General features: G+C 42.8%; 1 protein-coding gene across 5 annotated transcripts in view; it reads left to right on the forward strand.

The window, feature by feature from the left end:
• Window positions 1-15,662, forward strand: part of LOC118079391 (protocadherin alpha-5) — a 182,316-nt gene that overhangs the window by 53,500 nt on the left and 113,154 nt on the right. Inside the window, exon 1 of one of the 5 annotated variants that reach the window (XM_088675022.1) lies at window positions 19-2,443. The exons of 3 other annotated variants lie outside the window; for them this stretch is intronic. In XM_088675022.1, the coding sequence (XP_088531148.1) occupies window positions 77-2,443 (2,367 nt within the window). In that variant the 5' untranslated portion in view covers window positions 19-76. Of the gene's footprint in view, window positions 1-18; window positions 2,444-11,302; window positions 13,875-15,662 lie in introns of those variants that run through there. One more of the 5 variants, XM_060278121.2, reaches the window with a different exon arrangement.

A 15,662-nucleotide genomic window follows, 5' to 3' on the forward strand; every position in this document is an offset into this window, starting at 1 on the left:
TTCTATCCAGGTCAGTCAACATTTGCTCAGTTATAACCAGGTAATTTATAACAGATCATCAGTACTTGCATTTGCTATGCCTTTTCTGCAAAGAGATTTCCAGGTGACAATGAAGCTGCTGCAGCTGATTGTCTTCCACAAAGCCTGGTTGATGGGGAGCGGCCAGCTCCATTATTCTGTGCCAGAGGAATCCCAGCATGGCACCTTTGTGGGCCGCATCACTCAGGATCTGGGGCTGGAGGTGGGAGAGCTGGTGCCTCGGATGTTCCGGATGGTTTCCAAAGACCATGAGGATTATTTGGAGGTAAATGTGCAAAATGGGATCTTGTTTGTTAGTTCCCGGATAGACAGGGAGGAGCTTTGCAGCAAGAATCCCGTGTGCACCATTCACTTGGAAGTGATCCTGGATAAGCCCCTGCGGGTTTTTCATGTGGAAGTGGAGATCAGGGATATAAATGACAATGCTCCTGTTTTCTCGGAGGGTGAGGAGGTTTTGAGTGTCGCAGAATTAACATTGCCAGGTGCTCATTTCCCTCTAGAGGGAGCCTCAGATGCAGATGTTGGTGCTAACGCTCAACTGAAGTACAAGCTCAACTCCACAGAATATTTTGTTGTAGAAGAGAAAATCAATAGTAAATCATTAGTGCTTGTGTTAAAGAAACCTGTGGACAGAGAAAAAATCCCTGTGCATCGTTTAGTGCTAACAGCTACAGATGGGGGTCAACCAGAACTCACAAGCACAGTCCATCTTGAGATCACTGTGATTGATGCAAATGACAATGCACCTGTATTTAATCAATCTATTTATAAGGTGAAACTGTTAGAAAATGTGGCAGATGGAACATTGGTTATTCATCTCAATGCAACAGACTTGGATGAAGGAAGTAACAAGGAAATCGCCTACTATTTCAGTAAGCATGTTTCTCCCAATGTAAAAAAGACATTCAGTATAGATTCAGTTACAGGTGAGATTAGGGTAAAAGGAAAAGTGGATTACGAAGATATCAATCTGTATGATATTGAAATTGAGGCGAAAGACAAAGGAACCCCTCCTCTCTCAGGGCACTGCAATGTCATCATAGAAATAATGGACGTCAATGACAACATCCCGGAAGTATCAGTGACATCGCTATCAGTTCCTGTGTCAGAGAACTCCCCACTGGAGTCAGTGGTGGCCCTGATCAGTGCCTCAGACAAGGACGCTGGGACCAATGGACAAGTAAACTGCTCTCTGTGGCCTCCTGGGCTCCCCTTCAAGCTGGTATCTACTTTCAAGAATTACTACTCACTGGTGCTAAATGAACCTTTGGATCGAGAACAGGTTGCAGAATACAAACTAGTTGTAACTGCAAGAGACCAAGGGGATCCATCCTTGTCAGCCAGCAGCACCCTGGTTGTGCCCATTGGTGATGTGAATGACAACGCACCTGCTTTTGCTCAGACTTCCTACACAGTTTTTGTGAAGGAGAACAACCCACCTGGTGCTCACATCTTCACAGTGTCTGCCTCAGATCCAGATGTGGCTGAGAATGCTCTGGTCACCTATTGGATAGATGAGAACCTCTGGCCACTGTCAAGCTACATCTCGGTACACTCAGAAAGTGGGAATGTCTATGCTTTGCAGCCCTTGGATTATGAGGAACTGAAGCTGCTGGAGTTCAAAGTGAGTGCAAAGGATGCCGGGTTGCCCTCCTTGCACAGCAATGTGATGGTGCAGGTCTTTGTGGTGGATGAAAATGATAACGCCCCAACAGTATCTGGGCCAGAGAACACTCCCATCTTGCTGGTCACCCCTTTGGTTGCTGGACAGATGGTGGGCAAGATCCGTGCCCTGGATGCTGACTCAGGCTACAATGCATGGCTTCACTATGAGCTTCATGAGTCAACTAGCGGTCCTTGGCGGGTGGGCCTATATAGTGGGGAGATCAGCACCACCCGTGTTTTGAATGAGATGGAGGGTGACGCTGGCAGCCAGAGTCTGCTGGTACTGGTGAAGGATCATGGCAAGCCAATGCTGTCAACCACAGCCACCCTGAGTGTGTCACTGGTGGTCAGTGCTCAGGCCATCCACACAGATGGCTACCATTCTAGAGCAGGAGGGAGCTCCAAGCCACTCGAAGAGAACAAAAATGTCTACCTGATCATTGCCATCTGCTCAGTTTCCACATTGTTTCTGCTGGCAATCATTGTGTATATGGCTCTGCGATGCCAGTGTCAACCCAAGGAGCCCGTGATGTATGGTCCTGGCACAGCCACACTGGTTTGTGCCAGCGAAGTGGGCAGCTGGTCCTATTCAAATCGCCACAGCCATATCCTGGCAGCTGCAACTGGGGAGCCTGGCGCCAAGAATGACCTCATGGTTTTTACCCCCAACATCCCTGCCTTTATGGAGAATGGAGAGCTTGGGAACGGGAAGGAAATGGCTCCAACCTCATCTGGACAGGTAAGTCTCAGGAGATGGCTTTCCTTCTTTAATTTTTCTATATTGTTTTACTAAGTCAGCATCTACATACAAAACAAATATCCAGCTTGAGACTTACTGTAGAGAATGAGTTCACGCAAAATCAAAAGTACCAGTGTGTGTTCTTGTCTTCCAATCATCCAAGAGAGGTACTATATTCCAGAAGGATAACATGGCCAGTTGTTAAAAAAATTGCTGAAGGTTCAGGAGAATTATGAGTTGTACTTCTATTGTTCCTTTGCTGGTAAAGGTTGTCCGCCAGAATGACTAAGACAGTTTCAATTGAAATTGCCTGCTTGCACCAGACCATAGGTTCATATAGGTCAATTTTATGTTTCTAACAGCGGCTAAGCAACTAAATCTGGGAAGCATACAGGCAGGGCACAAAGGAGACCTACTGACCTATTATTTATCTCTATCACAGAGATATACTGCTCTTTAACATGGAGGCTTCATTTAGATATCAAGCTTAATAGTTTTGATAGATAGATCTCTTTTGAACTTGTCTAATCCGTTTTCTAAAAGCTACCTAAGTGAACACCATATTTAAATATTTGCTTTGTTGGGGGGGGTAGTTCCTGCCAATTGAGTTTACTGGATAATTGGAGAAGGTGGGGGGGACCTCTCAACTTTCTGTATAGCATGATATATTATCCCAGCATTTAATTACCGGTATCTTTTTTCAATGAAGTAAAAATCCTCAAACACATAGCGTGGCTTGGGGTGCGGAGAGAAGATTAAGAGTGCAATTCTAATCCCCAATCCATGCCACTGGAGCAGTTAGGATGAGGAGCTGCATCCAGTAGAGCAGGAAGTTGTTGGCCAGTAAACCCTGAAGCAGGGCATTTTGGGGTTGAGATAAGGTATCTGAAGCTTCAGATCTGATAGATCGAAAGCCTTGCAGAGTCCATGAGGGCCCAGTCTTCAGGCCCTCCAGCAGCACCAGCCTGGATTTTGTGCAGCAGAAACTGAAACAAGACCACCCTCTACCTTCTCTCCTGGCCAGTGCCAGCTGGCAGGACTTCAGATGTGGCAGTGGGTCTTCAGTTGCACTGCTCCCCGGTATGGTTTCAATTGCTTTGTAAGGCAAGGGGTCCAAAGTTGAGTGCAATGGGCAGGCTGGTTCATGTGACGGGATGGTTCCTCTAATATTCTGGTACCAAGCTATCTAGGGCTTCAAAGAAAATAACTAACACTTCTAATTGTGCCCAGAAACTAGTTGGGAACCAATACAGATAGTATAAAACTGGAGAAGAAGAAAATTTCTGAGAAGAAAATTTCAAATAGGGCTGCTGTGTTTTGCCTTGTTTACATCCCACTTTGGTAGAAATATGGTGTGAATCTAATATTTTTTCAAAATTTCAATATTTGCATTATTGCCTTTTTGGTGAAATAATAATAGTTACGCTGCATAAACAATTATTTGTGCTTGCACAATCCATGATGAGATCTGAATTATATTTCTCAGACAATAAGTGAATTGCCTGTGTGATTGTGAAATGCACCATGAATTCATGTTGTGTTTCATTTTACTTTGTGAGTGCTTGGTAGTTTGAGGGTTTGGGGAAACAAGGATGCAACTGTTCTTGTGCAGCCTTTAGAGAGTTAATGAGGAGACCTGAACAGGTGCTACAATTGGATGGGCATTTTTGGTGGTGATGGTTAGCTGTTAGCTGTTCTTGGTTCACCTGCCTTTAGGAAGGTAAGCTCATAGTTTAAGAATTACACACATTTTTTAAAAAAGATATCAGAATAAAAGAGGGTTCATCTTTCAGCTCTGAGATGGCGATGGAAACTAGATGCAGGAAAGGTTGTTGAATGAAATTCTGTGGAGTCTTGTAGCTCTGAAGTCTCTCAGTTTGTAAATATTTATATTCCTCTTTCAGGAAAAGGGCATATCAAAAGATTTCTGGCCCTGGGAAAGCCCATAGCAGAAGGTGATAAATATAAATAACTACAGCACAAGATAGCTGGAGATGTACCTTAGCAGAGAATATTTTATCTGTGTGGTGCCTTTTCAACAATTGTTCCTTGATAATCGCGTTGTTGAAAATCTGTTTATTTTAAATTAACACAAGTAGTTCACAAAATGGAAAAGTATTATGTCAACATTCTAATAATGATTAATTATATAGGCAATTAAAAATAATAAGTGGGTAATGTTCTGTGTGGTACAATTAAAGGTGGATGCTGGGTCTCAAATTGTTGATGATTGGTTTAAGGAAATTGTCTGTAGCTGGTAAATGGTTCAATTCTGCATTATTGTCTGAAATTAAGAATCAAACTTTCTGCCAGGCTACGCTTGTCATGCCTCCAGTGCAACATAGATTTTCTCTCTCTGTCTATCTCTCAATGCATAAATAAAATTGCAGTAATCATGGCAGATGTTCTCTTAAGTCAGCCATAAAGCATTATTTATTGTATCAAAGGAAAATGGATAAAAATTCTGCCATTAATAAAATATTGTTTATCAATATATCTGATAACAAAGCAGGCTTTTTTCCCTAATTACAAAAGCTTTCAGAGAAAATGAAAGCTATGGGTTGCATCTAATGCTCCACACACATAGTTTTGTTGGTGGAACAGGACCTACATTTCCTCTCCTCCCTCCTATGAACCCTCAAAATCTGGAGGGTCCTCCAACTCTCCAGAACTGATTTTGAGGGTGTGTGGTGGTGGGGCGCTGGAGGGGACAGGAGTGAAAGAGAAGCTCTGTTCACCCAGAAGTCTGTTCTGCTCCTGCATTGAATACAATCATATGCAATCGGATTATATTACCAAAGAAGTTTATAGTGAGAGCTTGGATATTTCTAGATACGAAAAGGCTTTTGACTGATTTGGATGTGATATTTCAAAGATTGCATTGGAGAGCATCTGTAGCAATGAATATCTTTGTAAATACGAGTGGCGTTTTGGAGTTCTGTTGATAGGGCAAGGGATACAGATTATTTTTTAAACACCACTATCTTCTCCACCCAAATTCACACCCCCACTGTGTTTCCAAATGTAGCTACCAACTCTGAATCTTTGCATTTCAATTTCTTTTTTTAAGTGTACCAAAAATACATTATCCACCTAAAGTGCAGTTTGAAACATATACTGTACTCTTAATAGTCCAATCCCATGGCTAACTTTAAGCTGTACCAGTGATCGGGAAGAGCTCTATACAAAAACTAAATAGGAAATATGAAAGAAAACAATCTTGTCTTACTCCTCATTCAGGAAATACAGTTTTCATTGCTGTCTGTCAACAGTTATTTTTTCACTGCATAGTGAATCAACTCAATCGATGTTCACATAGTGAGGCAAAAGTCGAATGCTTTTATTACTTTGTACATTACAACATTTTCCACACTGTCAAATGCCATTTCAGCGCTGAGAAAATTCAATAAAATAGATGTTTTGGATATTTGTAATAAATGATATATTAACCATAGCTGGGCTATAGATGGCAGTTACAGGACAGCCAGGAACTAGGACCAAAGAGCATTCAGGATTTGCGGGTAATCAGGAGGCAGGGTCAGAAAGCAAACCAAGACCCAAGACTAATTCAGGATTGGAAGCCAAGACTGAAGAACAAATGGGAAGGCATGATCATACAGCAATCAGAATCAGAAGGCAAACCAGACTGAAGAACAAGCCAAGAGTCAGGACCAAAGAGGAAGACAAGAAATGCAAGGTGTCCTAGACATATTTTGGAAATTGGTTTGTCTGTCCATTTGTTCTCAAAGAGTTGGATGCCTCTCATTGTCAAACTTGGCATGAGGGCTCCCAAGGTGGGACAGTGGACTTCATTGATGTTTGAACACCGTGCACCACTTTGAATCAAGATGACTGACAAAAATGTCACTTTGGTGCAACTTCACACATTTTTTTGGCATGGGTTCAACTGTCTTTTGAGTTGTCACTAAACTCGACATGAGGGTTCCCAAGGTGGAGGCAGTAGTCTCGGACTGTGTTTGGATGTTGGGCAGCATTTTGAATCAAGATTGTGGACCAAATTAACCCTATTTAAACACTAGCTTTCTCCCCAAAAAACATTTATTTGGGGCCAGCGGGGTTGTTGCCTAGATCAGGTCGGAGTGCTGCACGCACGCACGCACGCACGCACGCACGCACACGCACACACACACACACACACACACACACCCAAACTCACAAAGTACACTATCTATTTAAAAACCACTTTTCTTTAAATACCTGGGCAGCACCGGGCACTGCACAGTAGTATCCTATAGTTCAAGCAGACCTTGTTGCAAAAGAAAGACTCAGCTGCAAAAGGGAGTCCTTTATACTTCTCCTTGCCTAGGAGGAGCCAGTGACCAGCCAGGTCAGATGACTGCAGTTATCTTGGTCACCACATAGGACAGGACAGTGGTCAGTAGTTCCTGACAATCACACACATATATTTTCCTTACCTGTCCATAATGGTCCCTATGAATATAATCTAATATCTGATTTAAGTTTTCTGCCATTATAGTTACCAAAATTTATAATCTACATTTAGAAGTAAAACCTGCTACCAATATATTATACTTGAATAGTATTTATCAGGTGTAGGGATGAATGTAATTTTTGTTTTCATCCAAGTAACTGCAATTTCCTTATGTCACCACTTCATGAATTTTCTTCTACTTCACCTGCTTCAAATAGAGGAATTATTGAAAACATTCTTGAAATTTGCATCATGGCTACATTGTCTGGAATACTTGTTAGATTTTATTTATTGCCTCCCCACCATCCTGCAGTAACTAATTTGTGATAAAGCTAAAATGTGATAAAGCTGGAATTTCAAGCTTACTAATCAAGTTATTAACATCCTCCTTAGGATTTAATAATTTACAATTATACATAAAGGTAAAGGACCCCTGACAGTTAAGTCCAATCGCGAACAACTCTGGGGTTAGGGGGTTAACTCGCTTTACTGGCCGAGGGAGCCGACGTTTGTCCGCAGACAGTTTTCCCAGGTCATGTGGCCAGCATGACTAAGCCGCTTCTGGTGAAACCAGAGCAGTGCGCAGAAATGCTGTTTACCTTCCCGCTGGAGTGGTACCTATTTATCTACTTGCACTTTGTCGTGCTTTCGAACTGCTGGGTTGGCAGGAGCTGGGACCAAGCATTGAGAGATTATTCTACCTTCTCTTCTGAAGAAATTGCCTTCTTAGCTCTTTCTATGCATTATTTGCATGAAGATTTATTTTTATTTCTCCTCCTTTGTTTTTCCCAAGAAACAATATCGTTTCAATAAAAACTTAACATTTCTGCTATAATCTCAATCTCTTATTGCAGGAGGTGTTCATTTATATAGTGCTTTCAAACAGCTTCACACACTTCACCTCATTAAATCTTGTAATCCTGCAATTTAGATCAGTATTATCAACCTCATGTTGCAGATGCAGGATAGCGGGGAATGAATGGTTTAGTAACTTACCTAAGCCCATATCAATAAAAATGCAAGATCAAAAATCTTCCTGGTTCACAGCACAGTCACTTGCTCCACAGTCCTAAGCATGTTTCCTTAGAAATAGCTGTCATCACATGAGAATCTGGCTTCCCTTTACAATCCTCCTTATGCCTGGGGGATCCCCAGCAATAGCAACCAATAGAAAGCATCAAAACGCCATGTTGAAAAAGCAGGGAGGGGCTGAGCCCGCTCCACTACCATTGGATCATGGCTTTTGGGGCTCAATTTATGCCCAATCTCTGTGCCTGCTCCAGATTGGCACAGCAATTTGCTCACTTCTCACTTTTGTCCCCAACTGGCATGAATGGCAAGCCTACGGATGTGGTGGTGGCACCACTTCAGACACTGTGCCGCTACCAGCAGTTGGCAGTATAACATTGTTGGCAGTATAACACGGAAACAGGGTGATTCAGTGGGAGGGAGGGGATGAAGCTGGACTGGTCAGGGATTCGCTGCAAAGTTGCAGCAATGGGCCCGATTTGAATGTCTCTTTTGGACCACCCTGGATTTAGTGCAGCAAAAATACAGAATGTTTCTGCTCCTCTACTGAAATATACACAGAGTTGAGGGTTGATTTTATGCTCTTTATTTCAGCTCATGGTAAACAGTGAATACTTCCCCCCCCCCCCAAAAAAACCTCTGGCTATAAAATACATTATTTACATAATGGGTCCCATGTGATTGGCTGATTCAGCTCCCCTCCTGAAGCCTGATTGGACTGTTCCTGCAGGCCAATCAGGTTGCTGATTCACTTCCTCCTAGAGCCAGATTGGACGGCTCCTGCAGACCAATCAGGTTGCTGCCTTCTAGGATCCTACCTGCCTATTGTTTTAGGATCCAAGCTAACATCTACCCTGGCCAGCATGAGCAGTGGGGTTCTTGATGTAGCAGTGCCTTCACTGCCAGCTACCCAGCAGGGGGTTGGATTGCACCATAAATCAGTATCTCTAACTATTTCCACCCTCTGGGTTAATGATGCAAGAACCAGCCTCTCTTGTTGGGACACCAAGGCCACTTAAGATTGCTTTGAAGTGATGACAGATGCTTTTGAGAAAGAAAGAGCTTTAAGAATCATTTAGGAAAATGATTCTACCAAGTCTGGATTGTTTCCCAGCTTAAGTCAACACTTAGGACTCAGCTATATTAGTAAAGAAAAAGTGTTTTATATGAGTAATAACACTGTGACATCAGACGTGGGGGTTCCGTCTTTCACCAGCATGAATTCCCATTATAAAGTTTCCAGCATGTTTTCCTGAAATGCTTTTTTTGATGTGTAAAGATCCAGCCCTAAGCAGTTTCAACTCATCCTTGTCTGGAGGAAACGAGCTTCCAGGCTTCTCTGTTTAGTACTATCAACAGTTTGTCCTCTACAGTGCTCTCAATCCTGGCCTCTGATTCCATCTCTTTCTTCTGACTTTAATGCCAACTATTCCTATTTGCCAGCTTTACTTACATGCCTGATGTCACCTCGCCCTCCACTATCTTGGACAGTCAGAAAGGCAGTAGAGTTTTGCTTCTGTTGCCTAATAATCTTTAGGCTTCCTTTTTCTTCCTGACGTTTGTATATTTCTTTCCCATTTTAAGTTTGTTTCCTGGGCTGAGCTTTTGAACATCCCACAAGAATAACCTCTAAACTGAGAGCAATAATTTTATAACACAAAATGGCTGAATAGTTTCAGTCCTTCACAACACCCATGATCTCAAACAGTCTAAAGTCAAAGCTGACACCAAGCCCTACATATATTAAGCAAAACAGAAACATCGTCACCTAATCCCACCCCCGTCCACCCTCCCATCCCCTATCTATCTCGTTTTCCCTCTTTCTTCTTAGTGTCTTAACAAATGAAACTGATTTGCAGAAATGATACATGTTAAAATATGAGAGACACTGCACACACCTTTGTAATTCAAGAAATCTTTAATAAAAAATATTTACAAAAAACAAAAACAAAACAGTCTAAAGTCTATTGAAAAACTGTTTCAGGTCTGTTAATACTTTCCCAAAATTTGAATTTCAGTAAAATACTTCTGCTCTTTCAGCAGTAATGAACATGGAACATGGAAAGAGAGTCAGACAAGCACACGTACCACTATTTGCACATAAAAACAGAAAATAGCTACTACTCCTTCCAAGCGAGAATAAGGAAGGGAAAAAGAGGATGAGGCAATTATGGAGGGAAGGCTGTGTGTTCCTTCCTTCCTTCCTTATTTATTTTACTTTATTTAATAACATTTATATACTGCTTAATTCTTAAGAAAACCCCCAAAGCAGTTTACAAAAAGAAAAGAAAAAAAACACAATAAAATTGTGAGTAGAAAACTATGAAACTTAAAACTGATTAAAGCATGCATCCCCAAACTGCGGCCCTCCAGATGTTTTGGACTACAATTTCCATCATCCCTGACCACTGGTCCTGTTAGCTAGGGATCATGGGAGTTGTAGGCCAAAACATCTGGAGGGCCGCAGTTTGGGGATGCCTGGATTAAAGCATATATTCACATTCTACACATCTGGATAGGCTTGTCTAAACAAAAAGCCACCCCCCCCCCCGGCAGAAGAAGTAGATAGGAAAATATTAACTTGCCAGACCCAGCATTAGAGGTTTTAAAAAATTATTATTAAAGCTATGCATTGGATTTTTAACATTATATAAACTTAACCAGTAGAAAATGAAATGGAGGAGGCAATAGCAAACAGACATTGCTGGCACAGTTGGACCAAGGCCACAGACTGGGAAGCACTGTGGAAGCTGTTGTCAGGTGATGGGTTTTCTACCTGCTTCGGAAGAAGCGTCCCAAAATGTGCTTCTCTCTCAGGCATTGTTACTATGATATTGCTCCAGAGGAACACAGGGAGGAAGCCCAATTCAAGCAGACCTGTCTTGGTCAGGCCAAAGGAACAAAACAAAGCCACAATGCTTCCTCTACTGCTGACATTTGCTTCTCCTGACAGGAGGGGTGTTTTTACCTGTAAGCCGCTTTGAGTTCCTGTCAGGGAAAAAGGTGGAATGATGATGATGATGATGATGATGATGTGTCGATGTGCCTGATGTGTGTTGACAAACCCATGCAGATCAAATTTACACGTGGACTTTTAGGTGGACTTAACCCTTGTACAGTACTGCATGCATTATATTTTAAAATGATTAACGTTAGAAGAAGCTAAGATGAATTTATGCAGGGTATTCAGAGAAGCAAAGGAAAATAAATACAACTGTAAGAGAAAGTTAAGCAAAAGTAAAAGGTTTATTAGTCAAATGGGGGAAACGTCTGATTAAAATACAGAATGCAATAATTTGCTTCTCCATTTCAAAATTCAGTCACAAGGGGTCACTGTTGCCTAAGGAAATGTTTTAAGAGCAGAGAGAATTCATAGCTCCTCCCTTAGAGAGCCTGAAAATTCTGCCTGCCTGTGAGATTCACAATAGGGATATCGCACACCAGATGCAAGACTACTGGAATCTCTTCAAATGATTACACCAACCCTGATGAGCTCTTTGGACCCTGCTCTTCACTTCTTCAAGAAAAGAGATTTTTAAAGGAGAGATGCCACTGGTGGGATTTGTGTCTGTATTTGCAATGGTTCCTTGGCAGAATCCTTCCATGGTCAAGCAGCTGCTGCAGCTGGTCCTTCTCCACACAGCCTGGGAAATGGGGAGATGCCAGCTCCATTATTCTGTGCCGGAGGAATCTCAGCATGGGACCTTTGTGGGCCGCATCGCTCAAGATCTTGGGCTGGATGTAAGTGAGCTGGTGCCTCGGATGTTCCAGATGGTGTCTAGAGGACATGAAGACCATTTTGAGGTAAATGTGCAGAATGGAATCTTGTTTGTGAATTCCCGGATAGACAGGGAGGAGCTTTGCAACAAGAACCCTGTGTGCTCCATTCACCTGGAGATGATTGTGGATAAACCTCTGAGGGTCTTCCATGTGGAAGTGGAGATCAAGGACATAAATGACAATGCTCCTCTTTTTTCAGTAAATGAACAGAATTTGACTATTGCAGAATCACGTCTACCAGGTTTCCGTTTCCTGTTAGCTGGTGCCTCTGATGCAGATACAGATGCCAATGCTTTGCTGACCTACAAGCTCAGCCCTAATGACTATTTCATTCTTGAATCGGGAGGTGATGAGGACCAGAGTAAATCTCCAGTACTTATACTAAAAACTCCACTTGACAGAGAGAAGACACCTGTGCATCACTTGGTACTCACAGCCACTGATGGGGGCAAACCAAAGCTCACAGGCACAGTCCAGCTGGTGATCAATGTCCTGGATGCAAATGACAACCCTCCTGTATTTAACCAGTCCACTTACAAGGTAAAACTATTGGAGAATGCAGCTAAGGGAACAACAGTTATTAAACTGAATGCTACAGACTTAGATGAAGGGATTAATGGGGAAATCACTTATTTTTTTAGCAATAATGTACCACCCCGTTTCACAAAGATATTTAGCATAAACGCCAGCACAGGTGAGGTCAGAGTGATTGGGAAAGTAGATTTTGAAGACATTAATCTATTTGACCTTCAAATTGTTGCAGAAGATAAAGGAAGCTTGCCTTTGTCTGGACACTGTAAGGTTCTCATTGAGGTGTTAGACATGAATGACAACATTCCAGAAGTTTCTGTGACTTCTCTTGCTGTGCCAGTGCCAGAGGACTCTCCTCCAGGGACAGTGGTGGCCCTTGTCAGTGTCTCAGACAGGGACTCTGAAGCCAATGGGCAAGTGAGTTGCTCCCTGTGGCCCCCTGGGCTGCCTTTCAAATTAACATCGACGTTCAAGAACTACTACTCCTTAACTCTAGCAGAGCCTTTGGATCGCGAGCGGGTGGCTGAGTACAGCTTGATAGTGACAGCTCAAGATCAAGGTGTTCCACCATTGTCTGCTAGCAGCAGCCTCTTAGTTCCTATCCGTGATGTAAACGACAACACTCCAGCTTTCACGCAGCCCTCCTACACGGTCTTTGTGAAGGAGAATAATCCACCAGGTGCCCACATCTTCACCGTGTCTGCCTCAGATCCAGATGTGGCTGAGAATGCTCTAGTCAGCTACTGGATGGATGAGACGCTCTGGCCGCTGTCAAGTTACATCTCCGTGCACTCGGAGAGTGGGAAGGTCTATGCTTTGCAGCCCTTGGACTATGAGGACATAAAGCTTCTGGAGTTCCAAGTGAGGGCCAAGGATGCTGGGCTGCCCTCCTTGTGTGGCAACACTACAGTTCAGGTGTTTGTGGTGGATGAGAATGACAATGCGCCTACAGTGGCTGGACCATCAGAAGAGACTCCAATTGTTCTAGTGGCTCCTGTGTTGTCTGGACACATGGTGGGCAAGATCCGTGCCCTGGATGCTGACTCAGGGTACAACGCATGGTTGCGATATGAGATGCATGAGTTGACCACTGGCCCTTGGCGTGTGGGGCTGTACAGTGGGGAGATCAGTACCACGCGTGCCCTGGATGAGGTGGAGGGCAGAAGCAGCCAGACTCTCCTTGTGTTGGTGAAAGATCATGGCACACCTTCACTCACGGCCACAGCCACAGTGAGTTTGTCACTGGTGGCAAGTGCCCAGGCTGTTAAGACTGACACCCTTTCCAGGACAGGTGAAAGCTCAAAGCCTTTGGTGGACAATGTCAATGTCTACCTGATCATTGCCATCTGCTCAGTGTCCAGCTTGTTCCTCCTCGCAGTAATCTTTTATGTGGCCTTGCGATGCCGTTGCCAGGCGAAGGAGGCCATGGTGTATGGTCCTGGCACAGCCACCCTGGTATGTGCCAGTGAAGTGGGCACCTGGTCATATTCGAATCGCCACAGCCACATCCTGGCAGGTGTGAGCGGGGAGGCTGGAGCCAAGAGTGACCTGATGGTCTTCAGCCCCAACATTCCTGTTTTTGCAGATAATGGGGAGGTTAGGAATGGGAAGGAACTGCTCCCGAATGCATCTGGAGAGGTGAGTCATGTGCAACTATTAGAATCCTTGAAAAAACACAATATATTTTTATTCTTCTAATACCATGTTTCTTGCGAACTGAATGACAAATTTCTTTATGCCAGTTTAGGACCAATCATGATGCAATAAGCATGTTCAATACAGATTTAAAATGACACTCTATACATGCAGAGATTGCTTCTACATAAACTAGAATAATTCCATGTTGTATTTTTATTTTTTGGGGGTGGACAAACCAGGGCTCTTTTCTTTACCCTGATGCAATAAATGCTCCACAATAAGATCGCCCATATTTTGTGTAACCATAGGTTCATCAAAATAATGCTATTAGACTCCTTCAGGGTGTGGATTTGTCCAGTCTGCTGCCATAGGAAGAAATGGAAATAAATCCCATGATTTTGTGAAAATATTATGGTCATGTACTATATTTAGCAGCAAAAAAATTGATGATTACAGTGGTGCCTCGCTTAACGAATGCCCTGCTTAACGAAATTTCCGCTTAACGAAAGGATTTTTCGAGCAGAGGTTGCCTCGCTAGACAAATTCGTTTTACGAAAAATTCATCTAGCGAATCGTGGTTTCCCATAGGAATGCGTTGAAATTCAATTAATGCATTCCTATGGGCAAACAAAAATTCAAAAAAAAAATTCAATGCATTCCTATGGGATTCGCTAGACGAATTTTTCGTTATAAGAAAATACCCGTGGAACGAATTAAATTCGTCTAGCGAGGCACCACTTGTACTTTCTTTTCTTTTTTAAAAATATGCTTTATATGTGCTGCCAGAAGGTTTGAATCCTTGGGTAGGTCCACCAGACATGTCAAGAATGTAGTCTTCCCAAGCTTTAATGTATTCTGTGGGAGAACCACCTGATGTAATTTTGCTAGGAATGCTCTCTGGAGCCAGAGCAGATATTGGCATGCTGTGATCTCACCTAGTCTCGTGTGACATGGATAGGTTTAAAACTGATTTTTCAATGAATATTGGTGCAGTGCTTTTATCTGTCTCATAGCCAGACATGTTAACATGGTGTGTGTGTTTGTGTGTAGAAATAAGGATACATTTGGTGGTGGAGGAGGAAATAGTCCAATGTGCTGAAACTTATTTAATATTAAACAAATTAAAATCAATTAAGAAATGTGCTAAGTGACCAAATACCTTCCCATTCAACCCAGAGAGTCTATGGGTGAGAATAACAGAAGGCAGAAGAAGCAAGATTACCTCATAATGAGCAGTCAGCTAGATTTACCCAAGTGCTTTTCTTTCTTTCTTTCTTTCTTTCTTTCTTTCTTTCTTTCTTTCTTTCTTTCTTTCTTTCTTTCTTTCTTTCTTTCTTTCTTTCTTGATATTTACAGTAAAAGTCTTTCCAGGTCTTCTCGGATTCCACTATTTTCTGTGGCATCTACCTTCTAGAAGGAGCACACAGAATTAGGGTCACTCTTTTTTAATATGCATAGAAAGAGAGGTGGAAATCCATGCTTGGATTCAGCAAGGGGCTTTCCAGCAAGGCATGGAAGCCTTGGAGTGTTTATTCCAGCATTAGTAAATGAGGGGTAGAGTGACAGTGGCGCTTCCCAGAGGCCCTGGGATGAAGTGGGACAACAGTGAAGTCAGGGAACCTCCAACTCGCTGCCAACTCACGCCACTGCTGCTGTATTCCTAACTTTACAAGGCATCCACAGAGAACTGGTTGCTCTACTCATAACCTCCCAACTCTTAAAAGCTATAACTGTCCTGTTCACACCCACCCACCCTTTTCCTTCAGAGAGTGCAGTCTAGCATTCTCC

This window comes from Zootoca vivipara, chromosome 8 (genome assembly GCF_965207765.1).
Source record: "Zootoca vivipara chromosome 8, rZooViv2.hap1.1, whole genome shotgun sequence".
NCBI classification, from domain to species: Eukaryota; Metazoa; Chordata; class Lepidosauria; order Squamata; family Lacertidae; genus Zootoca; species Zootoca vivipara.